Here is a 14,453-nt window from a genome sequence, read left to right as displayed (position 1 = left end):
CCCCCATCGTTCAGCCTGGACACTGAGATCCAGCACCGAGGGTCTACTGGCGGTTCCCTAACTGCGAGAAGCAAAGCTACAGGGAACCAGACAGAGGGCCTTCTCTTTTTTTAAAAAAAAAATTTTTTATTTAATTTCCATTTACCAAACCAATCATATCATATTAATTATTCCAAATTATACCAATACAAATCATAAAATCCAAATATTTTGCCAAATTATAAATTTTGTGGGGGGTACCCATGCTTCGAGATCGGTAGGCGTCCAATCAACTTCTATTTCTGCTGCTTTGATGTTCACAGTCCCATCTTCTCATCTCCTTGTCATTACCCTTTTTCTTCTCAGTCACCTCCGAGTTGTTTCCACAAGTGGGTTAAAAGAAACAGTCTTGTTTATATTTCCGTGTGAACTTTGTAATGCTCTCCCGTAATTCCCGTAATTCATCTCACATAGATCCCGTAATCTCCCGTAATTTATCTCACATAGATCCAATAGTCGAGCAGCCATCGCCATCTTATTCATTTCTGATGAAATACATTCTAAATGTCCACTCGTTAATTTTCTCCGACCTGTTGTATCATAAATCAGCCTTTCCAGGAGGATTATCGCCCTTTTGAATTTACGATCCAAACCTAATACCAAATCAGTGGCTCATCCTCCCTAAGACTACAAATCTTACAACTGCTTCTTTCAAACTCGGGGGTGATTTATGGGCACAGCGGGCGAGGCAGCATCTTCCCACCCCCTGGGAAGACGAGGGAGACTGATTTACTCCCCATAATCAGCCTCTAATTACCTCGTGCGAGCTGGGTAGATGGTATTGTTGGCCATCTTCCAAGGCGCCCCTAGCGGCCCCCGACAGAGGGCCTTCTCAGTAGTGGCACCTGCCCCGTGGAACACCCTCCCTTCAAATGTGAAGGAATTAAGCAGCTATCTTATCTTTAAAAGACATCTAAAAGCAGCCCTGTTTAGAGAAGTTTTTAATATTTAATGCTGTATTGTTTTTAACGCTCGATTGGAAGCCGCCCAGAGTGGCTGGGGAAACTCAGCCAGATGGGCGGGGTATAAATAATAAATTATTATTATTATGCATTTTTTTCTTTTAAGAAATCTGACATTACGTCACAAATGAGCAGCTGTTAATTTCCAGGCAAGCAGTTTAATTTCAGAGAAACTGGTGTGAGAAACCATCTCCAGCCAGACATTCATGCCAGAAATTTTAATTTTGCTCTTTTAGATCTCCAGAATATTCTTTTTATGCTAAATTAAAAGTTAAAAGCCAAGTAAAAGCTAAAAGAAAGATTGAGGGAGTTTTCTTACTCATAATTTGATTAAAAACTGATGTAACTACTTTCGTATGTTGTTTTCTGGTACCACCATTGCAACAGCTTACCAGTGTGCTTTGAAGGTACAGAATTCCATTTGAGGGCTTAGAATTGGAGGGGCTTGAGTGGCTAGTCTGCTAGAGAAATTGATTTGTGGAAATAGCATTGCTGAGTTGAATAGCTTGACTTGAGATGGAGAAAGTGAAAACAAATACTGAAGCAGAGATGTTTTGTTTAGAGTTAAGGCTAAGGACTGAAGCTTGGAGTCAAACACAAGTTGGGTGGACTTGAGGTGAAAACAGAAGATGAAGCTATTAGTTATAATCTGCACTGAATAATCGTTAGTAATGACTTAATGAGGTGTAACAGGCCTATGAGGACATCCTTTGTTTCTTGAAGTAAATAGAGGGGGGATGTCTGCCTGCCTATGCAAAATAAATTTGTATTATTAGCTTGTATCTGAAACCACTGAGAGGTCACTGGCATTTTGGCACTGGCGTGCTATCCCCAGAATGTTGATGACATATATAGCTCTAGTTCTCCTTTCTATTTGAATCCAGGGAAGCAGTGGAAGTTCTAAATCAGTGCATGATATCTTTAAACGCTCTGGGCTGACCTAAACACCACGGAGGGTTTAACTTGGTGGTGACAACCAGGAAGCAGTCCCAAGGTCACAAGGAATGACTCGGTGACAATGCTGGTCCAGTGTGTGGCAGCTGTGAAAACAGAGAAATTTATGTTAGGGACCATTAGGAAATGGATTGAAAATAAAGCTGCCAGTACTATATTATATTATGTGAACCTGTGGTGAAGCCACTTGGAGTGCTTTGTATAGTTCTGAATGAATACTGCAGAGCTGGAAAGGGTTCAGGAGAGGGCAACCAAGATGATAAAAGGGTTTGAGCAACTCACCTATAAGGAAATATTACAGTGTTTGGTGCATTATCGTTTAGGGGGGAAAGTTGACTATGGGGGAGAGATGATATGCATAAGATCAGGTATGATGTGAAGAAAGTGGGCAGAGAGGTGTTTTTCTGTCTCATAAGATCCCGGGGCCACCCAAGGAAGCGGAATGTTGGAGAATTCAAGAAAGACAAAAGGAAGTATTGCACACCACATGCAATTAAACTGTGGAATTAGCTACCACAAGATGCCGTGATAGCCACTGATTCAGACAGCTTTGAAAGGGGATTGGACAAATTCATGAAGGATAAGACTTCCAGTGGTTCTGTACAACCTCCAGAATTGGAGGCAGTGTGCCTCTGAGTACCACTTGCTGGGGTCATGAACAGGAGAGGGCTGTTGCCCCTGTGTCTTGATTGCAGCCTTCCCACAGGCATCTTGTTGTCCACTGTGAGAACAGAGTGTTGCACTACATGCTCCTTTGGCCTGACCCAGCAGGCTCTTAGGTTCTTACGTTCTCATCCAGCAAGTTGAAGCTTAATCTTCAGACTGAAGCTCCATCCAGATGAGATGGAGGTGGAAATACTGTGAAGTCAATCTGGAAGAAAGCGTTTGACATGTTCTAGGTGTTTGAGGGAACTGTGTTTAGTCTGCAAAAAGAGCAAAGAGTCTTAGGGTACCTTAAAGACTAACAGATTCCATATGATGTAAAAGCTTTTGTGAACTAGACAGGAGGGTGGCTGGGGCCAGGGGCACTTCTGCTCATCTTCAACTGGTGTATCAACTGCAGCTTTTCCTAGAAAAGGCTGACCTTGCCACAGTTACACATTCATTGGTTGCTTTGAAATTAGACATACACTTTTTGGGTTTACCTTTCGAAAGGGTCCAGAAATTTCAGTTGAAACAAAATGTTATTGGGAGTTCAGTCCTATTAAAGTATTGCACCAATAGGAGTCTTAACAACATCCAGGGTTGCAGGGAGGAAGCACAGGTCCCATATCATTGCCCTAAATGGTTTTAGACTCGGATGTTTGAGGGATTGTGTACATGATTCCACACTGAGGTCATTAAAAGAGGCTTTCTCCCATACCTCTGCTGTATTGGATCTTCTCATTAGGAGCATTCAGAGTACGGAATTCACTGTTCCAGGCATGCTTCTCCACTTCTTTCAGCATGTAGAGATAGCTGGTTAAAAAGATTACATTTCAATATTTTATGGTGCTGTTCAATGTTTTGTAGTTTTATTGTGTTTTATTCTTAAATCGATACTAAGCCATAGAGAGGCTGTGATTTCAGTGGAAGATGTAGGGTATAAATATTTTATATAAACCAAATAGTGAGCTAGGAGTAGTATGAATGCTTGCTGATCGCGAATTCTGTGGCTTGCTTCTTTTTAAACTGTCCATGGAGCTTGCTGCTCACTAGAGGAGAGAAATGGCAAGAGCAGTGATGCCCTGCAAAAGACTTAACACGCAGAGCTGTTAAAATTATGTTTTGGGAAAGAAGCCATGCAGTGGGAATACGTGTTTCTGGAATCATCTACTGCCATTTCTCTTGATTTTTGTCATTTAGTTTATGGTTCCACTGTGTACTATTAACATCTTTATTAAACAATAGCATGCACAATATTAAACAGGAAACTGAAGCAATTGTTGCAGTTTAGCACTTAATCATTTTGCTGTTTAAAATTATAGAAATCTCAGAAGGTGAGAGAGGCTTGTTTTTCATCACCTTGCTGCAGTAGAATGCTTGTTTTTTTTTTCCTTGCTGCTATTTAAATGTAAGATACTGTATTAGTGTTGTGCAGAAAGTTCCAAAATAAACTTTTTTTTCAGTACATATTTTTCTTAAACATCTGAACAGTGCTACATACTTTATACAATATGAGGATTTCCTGTGGTGGGTTCAAGCCTCCCAGCAAAAGCCCCTTTCTATTTAATTTAGTGTCATGAAAACTACTGCAGCGTGGCTCTTTTCCATGCTGCTTGGAAATGTCAGAAGCCTCTGGTCACATGGAAGGAGATGATGCCCTGTCCTCATCTTACATTGGCACTGCCCTTCTCAGAAATATGATCAGTACTGGCAGGGGAAGGAGGCATGGTGTGGGCTCCATCCCCATGTGACTGTGGCCATTTAGGGCTGCTCAACCTGGTTGACTGTACCCTAGTATCCTGGTTGGGTACACAGTGCAGCTTGCAACCTGCTTGATTACAGCTTCAGCCTGTATGTTAACACCAAGAAGCAAATACCGTTCTTTTCTTTTAAGTTTGACACAACTCACTTCTTATTGTTTTATATGTTAGGTATTGCTCACCGAGACCTAAAACCTGAAAACATATTGTGCGAATCTCCTAGTAAGGTACATCCTTTTGTGATACTCTTTTGGTTGTTGTTAGGTGGATTTCAGGGTTGAGTGAATTAGTTTCTGGTTTTTCTCCTTCCCTCGTTTCAGGTGTCGCCAGTGAGAATTTGTGACTTTGACCTTGGAAGTGGGGTGAAACTCAACAGCGCATGTACTCCAATCACTACTCCTGAGTTGACCACTCCAGTATGTAGACTACTATGTATTAGCTATACGCTTGAAATGCAGGGAGAAGGATGGGCATCTTATCTGCGACACTTAATCTTTTGTGCCTCAGAGTTGCACAAATGTGCATAGTAATCAAGTTGCAGTTCAGTAGTATTGCCAAAGGTGGAACTTCAGACATGTTGGTTGAGTGTACTCCAGTCTCTTGCAGATATCATATGGTTGGTGCCCCGACAACTTCATATTTTTTAAAGGGCACTCAAAGTAAACTAGTCTTTTGCAGGGCAAATGTTCTTAAGTTATGTGAAGTGTGTATAGCAGACCTCACCCAACCTTCAAATCTGCATGCTCAATTTTTGCAGCTAAAGGAGACAATTTCCTACATAGTAATAGTGCTCCAGCCCTAGTTCTAGTATGTATGATGTTGCACAAAGTCTGACTTCAAAGAGGTGCTTGAGAGGTGTCTTACATGTGTTTCCTCTCTCCCTTTCCCTCCAATCTCTGCAAAGAAATGTGACATCACATTCATGAGATCTGCTTCCAGTTTATGGGACCAAACTGCCGCCCAGCCATTTGCGTGAGGGCCTCTGGGTCACAAGACTGGCGTATGTGGCTGGTAGCATGCAAAAATGACACATTGTGGGGAAGGACTTAAATGCTGCATAGAAGAATAGGAAGCTGCAAAAGTCAGACTTTTGGCCTATCTAGCTCAGTCTTGCCCTCACAAGAAGTAGCCAACAACGGTGCCCCTCCAGATGCTGTTGGACTACAACATCCATCATACTTGATCTTTAGTCGCGGTGGCCAAGGCTCATGGGAATTGTAGTTCAATAACATCTGGAAGGCACTGTATTGGCTACCCCTGGTCTGCACTCACTGGCAGCAGTTCTTCAGAATTCAGGATGGAGACTTTTTGCAGCCTCACCTGGTGATGCCAGGGATCAAATTTGCATATGTAACCTGTGTGCTGTACCATGGAGACTATGGCTCTTCCTCAAGCCAACGCTCAGGGCTGTATTTAATTGGTAGACATGGGCATGTGGGAAGTTTCTGCTGCAGCATAACACAGTTTTACTGGAGGCAAGTTAACCAATCATTAACATTATATTGATAATGCTAATATTTCACCATCCTTTTAGGGGAATATTGATTTTAAGGGTTTAAAGAGAACCAGCTGCAAAATGAACGTGTTTGATCTGAAAGGCATTAACTTCGTTAGTATTAAATAATATATGTGTTAATATAGCACCACCAATGTGTTGGGTGTTTTAACAAAAAGAAAGGCCTTGAGGAACTTGCAATCTAAAGTTTGATATGGGATAAAATAGAGGGAAAGGGAGAAAGTTATAAATTTGGGTAAACATGGGGGGCAGTGAATATGCATTCAATTACATTTCAGCTTATGGCTTCACAGCATCAGTGGTATTGAATATGAGAGAGAGAGAGAGAGAGAGAGAGAGAGAGAGAGAGAGAGAGAGAGAGAACGAGCAAGCTGTTTGGGGAGGTTGTTCCAGACATAATGGGCATGAAAGAAGAATGAGTGGAATGATTTAAGGGAGCAGGAAACCTGAAAAAAATGTAGAATTGCGGAAGCAAATATATACACGCTTCATATTTGCAAGTCCAAAGTATTGCAAGAATGAATTATGTCACCACATTAACAATTTCTTACTGTGCAGAAATAGTCTAAAATTGTGCTTTTTTCAAATACCAATGTAATGTGAAATAATTGTATTCACACTTTTGTACACTGCCCTGGAATCTGTTGATAAAGGGCAGTTAAGCAATATTTTTAATTAATAATTACTGAAATAGCTAAGAATTAAAATCCTTCATGATATCATTTGCTTCTGCATAAGTCTTGCTGTTGCCCAGCAACTGTTTGGTATTTTATTGCCAGAGTTGTGGGCGGCAAACCAGCAATCTCATGCTTATTTGCAAGGAGTGTGAAATTTGCAATGAGTGAAAATCATTGGTTTTAAATGTGTTGGCTTGGTATTGTGTTATGAGTGTGAATTAGACTTACGCTACAGATTTGTTCCTGGTGTTTCGGAGTCTGCATTTGCCTGCCTTGGAGTGAATGATTTGCAGTAGGTTGAATTTCCAGATTGTTAACCATCTGCATCTGTGGTAAAGTAGGTGGTTAACAAGGCAAGTACTGAGTACTTAGTTCCCTCCTGACCACTATCCTAACATCCACCTATCACCTGGCCATTATCTTGCCTTGGATTTCCTCAACCATGTGTTCAAAAGTATCAGTAGAAGAACTCCCTGCACTGGGTTTATACTCTGCCAGCTTTGTATGAAAAGGTTGGATATTCAAAGAGCCATGAGGTTTCAACAGTTTTGTGAAAAATAATAATCTGATGTGGTAACATTAAAAAAAAAATGTATTAAAATGGTCTAAAAACAGCAACCACCAAGCAGAGGAGCATCTATTGACCAGTATGTTTTAGATGCTCCTTTGAAAACAAAAGACCTGGGGCAGTTAGCAGAGGTTTCTCTGTCACTTTCATTTGGCTTGGTTTTGGTTTTCGTCTTAACTCTCTCATATGTGCTTTGCTAGTGTGGTTCTGCAGAGTACATGGCCCCCGAGGTGGTGGAAGTCTTCACAGAAGAAGCCACATTCTACGACAAGCGCTGTGATTTGTGGAGCTTGGGTGTGATCTTGTATATCATGCTCAGCGGGTACCCGCCGTTTGTGGGGAACTGTGGCGCAGACTGCGGCTGGGACAGGGGAGAAGCCTGCAAAACTTGCCAGGTAACTAGAGGAGTATGTTGGGCATGTGTGGAGGAAGGTAGCAGCAATTTCCACCCCTGCACATCTTCAGAAGTGATTTGATTGGAGAACAGCTATATGTTGTTGCCCTCGAGACATGCAGAGTTCCATTCTAAAGCTGTGTTAGCGAATACTGTTTGCTGCCCATAACTCCTTTGTCGCAAAGGGGTGGGATATGGATTCAATTAATAAAGACTAGCGATGCTAGTCTTCCATCAAAATTCAGGAATATAGGGCTGTAAGGATTTTAAGGTGACTTGGGTCATTCTGTAAAAGGTTGGAAATGACAGTTTTAAGTCAACTTCTGTCAACATAGTATATTTATATACGTGTGTGTATGTTTATTACAGAGCAAGCTGTTTGAGAGTATCCAGGAAGGCAAGTATGAGTTTCCGGAAAAGGACTGGTCTCATATTTCCAGTGATGCTAAGGATCTCATCTCAAAGTTACTGGTCCGGGATGCCAAGGAGAGGCTTAGTGCCGCTCAGGTGCTGCAGCATCCATGGGTACAAGGTGTAAGTACAGTGGTGCCTTTCAACATTTATTTATATAGCATCAGTAATAAGCACAGGTTTCTGCACAGGATATATCTTTGTCATGTACTAGGCTATAAAAGTGAATAGTGGTTGAGCCTTGAGCCATGTGGCTCATGTTTTTCATTAGCAGCTGCTAGTAAAGGCCTAAATTATTTCCATGCATCCTCAATATCTCCACCATAGCCTGAACGGGGATTTTAGCGAGAGACTAATTCTACGTTCAATTTAGGAAGAATCAGGTTCTCCTTATGTTGATATGGGCAAAATGCAAAGTCTTATGTATTTTGTTCTTGTGATCTCTCTATTTCTATGTTCATTGCCTGTATCTGACTATCTAATTCCCCTGAAATTTAATCTGTTTATAAATGGTCATTCCACATAGTGAACTCCGTAAGGATCCATTTTTCTGCTAAGGCTCCTCAACTAATCTTGTATCATTTCCATTGTGTGCAGCATGCTTCTGAAAGAGGACTGCCTACGCCACAGGTCCTCCAAAGGTAACCTTTTCCTGAGCTTCTCACACAACTAGATGAAAGGGTGGTTGTCGGGTGGATCCAATCAAATCAGGGGAGTTTAGGGACAAAGTAGTGGGCTGCATTAGTCAGAAGAGCTCTTTGCCAAGAGCACGTGACTTCCATTGTCTGAAGGACTACCGCTTACTGTGATTCTTACTTTATTTGGAAATTAATCAGAGAACTTAACTTAGTTATGTATAAGAGAGGCAGTGAAGAGACAACCTGTACCTTTCTGCCAGCTTTAAGGTCTCAACTGAAATTTTCCTTCCCCACCTACAGGAACAGCAGCACAAAAGAGCTGACTCTCTTTGCAGCTGAGGCCATTGCCCTGAACCGTCAGCTCTCCCAGCACGAAAATCAGCTCAGTGAAGAGCAAGAGAGTATCACCCAGGCCCTCTGCTCCATGAAGCTTTCTCCCCCCTCCAAATCCCGCCTTGCCAAACGCAGAGCCATGGCTCAGGCCACGAAAAGCAGTGACTTCCAGCCTGCCCCTCATGCAGCCCTTTGATGTACATTTCCTGCTTGCCAGAGTTGGGGGTCAGCTTTTGTATGGTCATTTTAAAGAACTCATGGGTGCATCAGTGTTTTAAAAAGACTTTTTTCCCAACAAAGTTTATGATGAAGTGATTTAAGGGACTATTTCGTTGGGATTTTATTTTTATTTTTTAATGAATGTGTTGAATTATATGATGTTCTTAAATGACATTGCTGCTGTGTTACTGACATAACAAACCACATAGGGCAATGTTTGCACACAGTGTTCTGTAACCAGAAGATAAATCCTTGCCACCAGCCCTGTGAATAGTGGAAATAGGGCTTGGAGTTCACAGGCTCTCGAATGAGCTTAAAATAGTTGCACGACACCAGATCTCTACCTGCAGTCACCAAATAATTATGTGGACCATCCTTTAGGAAGCTTTGCTTATCTGCATTTTTAGCTTTCTTTGCTATAAGTTTTGAGTTTGAACTAAATGTACAAACTACTTATCTTTGGTGGTCGCTTTCTGTAGTACTTGTAACTTATTAGGGGCCTTATACTTGCCTGGATGTCTGTCCATGTGACATTCAGAAGGTTCAAAGCATGTTTATTTCATGCAGAGATAATATCATCAGAACTGGGTCATTTCATTTCACATCAAAATAACGTTTTGACCTGTTACAGGTTACATCTTAAAAACTGTTGTCAAAAATGAATTTTGAAACCAGCCCTCGGGATGTAAATACTTCCTATCCTTAGTAACACCTTCCTTCCTGTTTCGTTGTGATCTACTTCCAGGTGATCTACTTTTGCAATTGCTTGAAGCGATGGGTTTAATTCTTTATAAACCATTTCCACAAGGCATGTACCTTTTCATTATGACCTACAGAAAAGATCAAATTGTTACTACCCCTGTGTGAGCACTACTGCAAAGCTTCCTGTGGTGGTGGTCTACACAGAAATGGGAATGTCTGAAAGCTTGTAATCATGTGCACTCTAGTGGCATGTAGCACCGTGGCAGTGCACTGCTTGTGACAGGTGTTAGTAGTGATGTCAAAGCTTCTATGTGCAGTGCCCCCACTAGGAAGAGCTTCCTTCACAGTGCCCACATCATGACCGTAATTTGGACTGGTCCTGATTTGGGGAGTGATGAGGTATTCCCCTAGCTCCTTGCTTAGATATTTCTCCTGGCTGGCTAAACTAATCCCATGATTGTTTGTTTCAAATGAGCTTTGTGTTGTAGCATGCTCTGATTTTAAACTTCGTCATCTTCCTTTTTTGCATAATTGTTTTCACCATCTCCAACCACCTTAGAAGCACTTAATTGTTTGCTTGGACAGTGGTCCTTCAGGTTAGCAACGTAATTTCTAAGTGCAATTTTGGTGAAAATTCTTTTTTTAGCAAGCAGAAAGATATACCATTGAGATGGGTAAACCAACATGGGGCTGCCCTTAATTTGGGTCATGGTGGGTTCTCACTGTTGAAATATACATTCCATAATTATTTAAGGATATATAGTTGAAGGTGGAGCAGGGGAGTCTGCAGGGTTTGTATATGCCATTTTTTGTAGCACACATTTTCTCATGGTCATCTGTGACTTCTTAGCCAGCTGTTGCTCTGTCTGCATCCCTTCCCATATTATCTCAGACAAGACAATTTGTTTGGAATAGGCTTGGATCATCTCAAGCCTTTCAGGCTCCAGTGCAATGAGCTTTTGAGTGGGTTTGTGGCAATATAAGTGATGGGAGTAACATCAGATTGTTTTTTTAAATTAAGTATACCACTGAGGATTAAGTTCGTGGTTTGAAAATCATCTGCGGTTCCACAGTAGTCTTATTTTAACAGAAAGCTAGTGATTTCATCTTCAGTATCTTAAGAAGCCTTGCTTTATTGGAAGTGCTAAGGCTGTTCACCTCAGGAAATTCAAGAAGATTATTTAAATTTGCTTGTAGCTGCTGAAAATTTAGGCCAGTGAATTGTGAAAAGTGGGAGGAATCTAACTTTTAAACGATCAGTGTTCATGTTGAAGAAGCAGGAGATGAAACAAAGTCAACATGCTAGAAGGATCTGAATCACAGTTATCCTAACTCAGCCTGCCTATCTTCACGTTTTGCCTTTAAATAAAATTTATGTATTTATATGCTTTTATTATTACTGCCTATGAAGAATGGCTACACTTAAGGTCTTTTATACATTGTATCACTAGTGAAGGTTATTAATTATATTATTATATACTGTGGTTTTTAAATGTACTTTAGGCTGTTACAGTTTTAACGTGCTCCATAGCTAATGGTTTTTAAAAGGCATTGGAAAACTCAGGAAGAAATCTCCCTATGTATGTGACACATTAATTAATAGCGTACTGAGAATTAAACTTACCTCATCTCTAAACTGGGTTGCTGTGGTTTGTTTCCTTTTTACTATTTGAATTACTCTACAGATCCCCTTTTCTCAAACTGGATGTAACATTGCAGTCCTATACAGAAGTATGCCCCATTTAGTTCAGTGGAGCTTAATCCTAGGTGTAGAAACGTTGCCTTAGAAATGCAGAGATTCTCTCACAGTAGAGTAGAGGCCTAAACAAAGGGAATAATACCTCCTCACAAGCAGCCCAAGGAGCACTGAACATGCTAAGTGACAACCTGGAACCATGGGCCATTTGGAAAAGAAAAATGGAAAACTCTGCGAGTGAATTGACCTCCTTGGACCCCTTATATTTTAAGCTATCCTGGAGCATGTTGTGGCTGGCTGGCCAGAAGCTTGAGCAACAGGAGGTGAGGATACACTGCAACACTTTGCTGCTGTTTCTGTTAGTTTCAAACACTATTTTCAGCCCTGCAGATGAAATTAATAACTTGATTATATATTGCTTTCTTCTTGCCTAACTCACCCACTAAAACATTTCTTGCTGTGTGTGAGAGAGAGAAAGCAAGTGCAAATAATCCAGCAAATAAATATTGGAGTTTGTATTCCTGCAGTGCAAGAATTCTGCAGTGTGTCTGCATGGGTTCTTTACTATCGGTATTCTTAAACTGGATAATTCATCCTTTAGCTTAAACAAAGCTCTAAGAAAACTCTCTTTCCTCCTCTCCCCTATTGCTGGTATAAAAATAATCTATTGATCTTAGACCCATGTGGGTATATTTCCCCCAGAGACACTAATTTTGTGTATGATCATTAGAAAAGGGGCTGTTTTGCAAATTAGTTTTTTTAGAAAAGATCTGCCTATTTAATTCTCAAGGCTTTTCTTTTGGACCATTGCTGTGGTAAGGCACAAAACATCTTTGGTTTCTTTAGGAACCTGCTACCATGGCAACTGAAGGCTTGACAATTCTGAAGAAGCATATGTTGGTGCCCACTCTCAGAGCTTCCACTTTACTGCTTACTATTTCATTTATTCCTTTCATTTATTATTTGCTACTAATCCAATAATAGAGACTGCAGTTCTGGGTATATGATTAAGAAGGCTCAGCCTTAGAAATGAGTAGCCTTCCATCTCTTGGCATTACCTCTTCTGCCAATAGAAGCAACAACACAACAATAAATTATTCACAGATGACAGAGCAATCTTGAGTGGGGTCGAGGACCACAGCATCCACAACCCTGCTGACCAGGACAGAAGAGGCAGTGTTTACTTTTTTGCTGCACTAGCTTCCAGGCTAGCAGCAAAAGCGTGTGGATCAACCTAGGATCTAGCATAGGGTTTCTCAAACTTGGGCCTCCAGGTGGTTTTGGTCTACAATTTCTATCATGCCTGACCACTGGTCCTACTAGCTAGGGATGATGTGAGTTGTAGTCCAAAAACAACTGGAGACCCAAGTTTGGGAAACCCTGATCTAGAAGATCTATGGCCAGCCCTGCTCTACCCCCCTCACGACACATTTCAGGATCTACCACCAGCAACATCACTTCCCGTGCCACACTTCTGTAGTGGGATCTCAGGGACATCCACTAAACCCCTCCAGCAGCATGGATCTATTGTTTTAACAGTTTATAATACACACACCTACTGCTTTGGGGAGCAGGAGAGTTGCTCATCAGTGATAGCCACTTTATCTGGTACTTGCTCAGTATTGGATTGGTGTAAAAGTAGTAAGCATGTATTTATGGTACTTGCTAAGGTGGAAAGGGGAGAAGGAAGCCTGGAGTGTTCTTGCCTATACAGTGGAAGTTTGACTGCATGATCATTGGGTCACACTGAATGGTGGACCTTGGTGGGGTTTATTTTCCCTACCACTGCAGCTTGTAGCAAGAGTTGTTGAGTTTTGCTTTGCTTTTTTAATCTTGTAAAAGGCATTCTTGAACTTTAGCTATGGGGAAGGCTTGTAGCTCAATGGAAGAGCATCTGCTTTGCATACAGGGAATTCCAGGTTTAATCTCTGGCATCTTCAGGTAGTCATTACTGAACTAGACGGACCAATTGATCAGATTCAGTATAACAGTGTTGTCGTTATCGAGCTAGACTAGATGGTCGAAGGGTTTGCTTCAGTATAAGGCAGCTTCCTATCTCATATCAAGCCTCTTTCTCAGATTCCAATACCCTCAAGTATTGCAGCACTTCACAAGTCTATGTGTTTTTCTGTCCATGAGTTCATAGCTGCATGGTGAACCATTGGAATAAAGTAATCATGGGTCTACAGGTTAAAAATGCAGGGAAAATGGTTAACCACATCCTCATAACCACGGATCACCTGCTGATTTCAAACTCTTCTATTTTTCTCACAAAGAGAACCAACGGTTTTACACATTTGCAATGTAAAGTATGCCTTAGTCCTCAAGCACTATTACATTTAACCAGTTCAGCTGGGAACAATATACACCCAAATATGGAATGTAAGGGCACTTTGTTGATACAGCATTGTGAAGGATATGCATATGTTTGGTTCACTCAATGGCAACAAATGAACCCCTTCTAATCTGTAGGGACAGGAAAGGTGCAAAAATACATTGTCCTATTCAGCTAAAATCCTCATGGAGGCAGAAAGAGAGATCAGTTCACTTTGAAAGTCATAGAGAAATCTGTTTAAAACAAGTAATGGTATGTGAATAAAAAGAGTGGCTGTTTGAGAATAAGGTACTTAACCTTTTTTCTTTCAAAAGTGCTGGTGCCAATCAACCAGTTCTCTCCCGGTGGAAGAAGCGTGCATGTTATGTTTATGCATTTTTCTCCTAGAGACAAAGAGGATTCAATTTTTTTCCTAGGGGGACTGGGTAGAAAGTGATGTGACATAGCTGGAATTGTTGCTAATCAAGTCACATAGCCTCCAACCTGTTTCTAATTAGGCTGTGCTAAAACTACCATAAATCCGTCAAAAGAGGTCACTGCTGAATTCAAGTTTGAACTTTAAAATTTCAATAATTGCAACACCGGTTTCTCCTTCAGGATGGAA

General features: G+C 41.1%; 1 protein-coding gene across 2 annotated transcripts in view; it reads left to right on the top strand.

Moving 5' to 3' along the window:
- MKNK1 (MAPK interacting serine/threonine kinase 1) overlaps positions 1 to 11,454 on the top strand; it is a 41,931-nt gene extending 30,477 nt beyond the window's left edge. For both annotated transcript variants that reach the window (XM_081868284.1, XM_081868283.1), the window contains exons 8-13: positions 4,532 to 4,587; positions 4,681 to 4,776; positions 7,322 to 7,516; positions 7,885 to 8,049; positions 8,524 to 8,567; positions 8,865 to 11,454. In XM_081868284.1, the coding sequence (XP_081724410.1) occupies positions 4,532 to 4,587; positions 4,681 to 4,776; positions 7,322 to 7,516; positions 7,885 to 8,049; positions 8,524 to 8,567; positions 8,865 to 9,093 (785 nt within the window). In that variant the 3' untranslated portion in view covers positions 9,094 to 11,454. The remainder of the gene's footprint in view (positions 1 to 4,531; positions 4,588 to 4,680; positions 4,777 to 7,321; positions 7,517 to 7,884; positions 8,050 to 8,523; positions 8,568 to 8,864) is intronic.
- The last annotated feature ends 2,999 nt before the right edge of the window (positions 11,455 to 14,453 follow it).

Source organism: Podarcis erhardii (assembly GCF_964252035.2).
Source record: "Podarcis erhardii genome assembly, chromosome: 6".
Classification (NCBI taxonomy): Eukaryota; Metazoa; Chordata; class Lepidosauria; order Squamata; family Lacertidae; genus Podarcis; species Podarcis erhardii.
The sequence above is the reverse complement of the archived record's forward strand: the minus strand, read 5'-3'. Positions and strand labels throughout refer to the sequence as shown.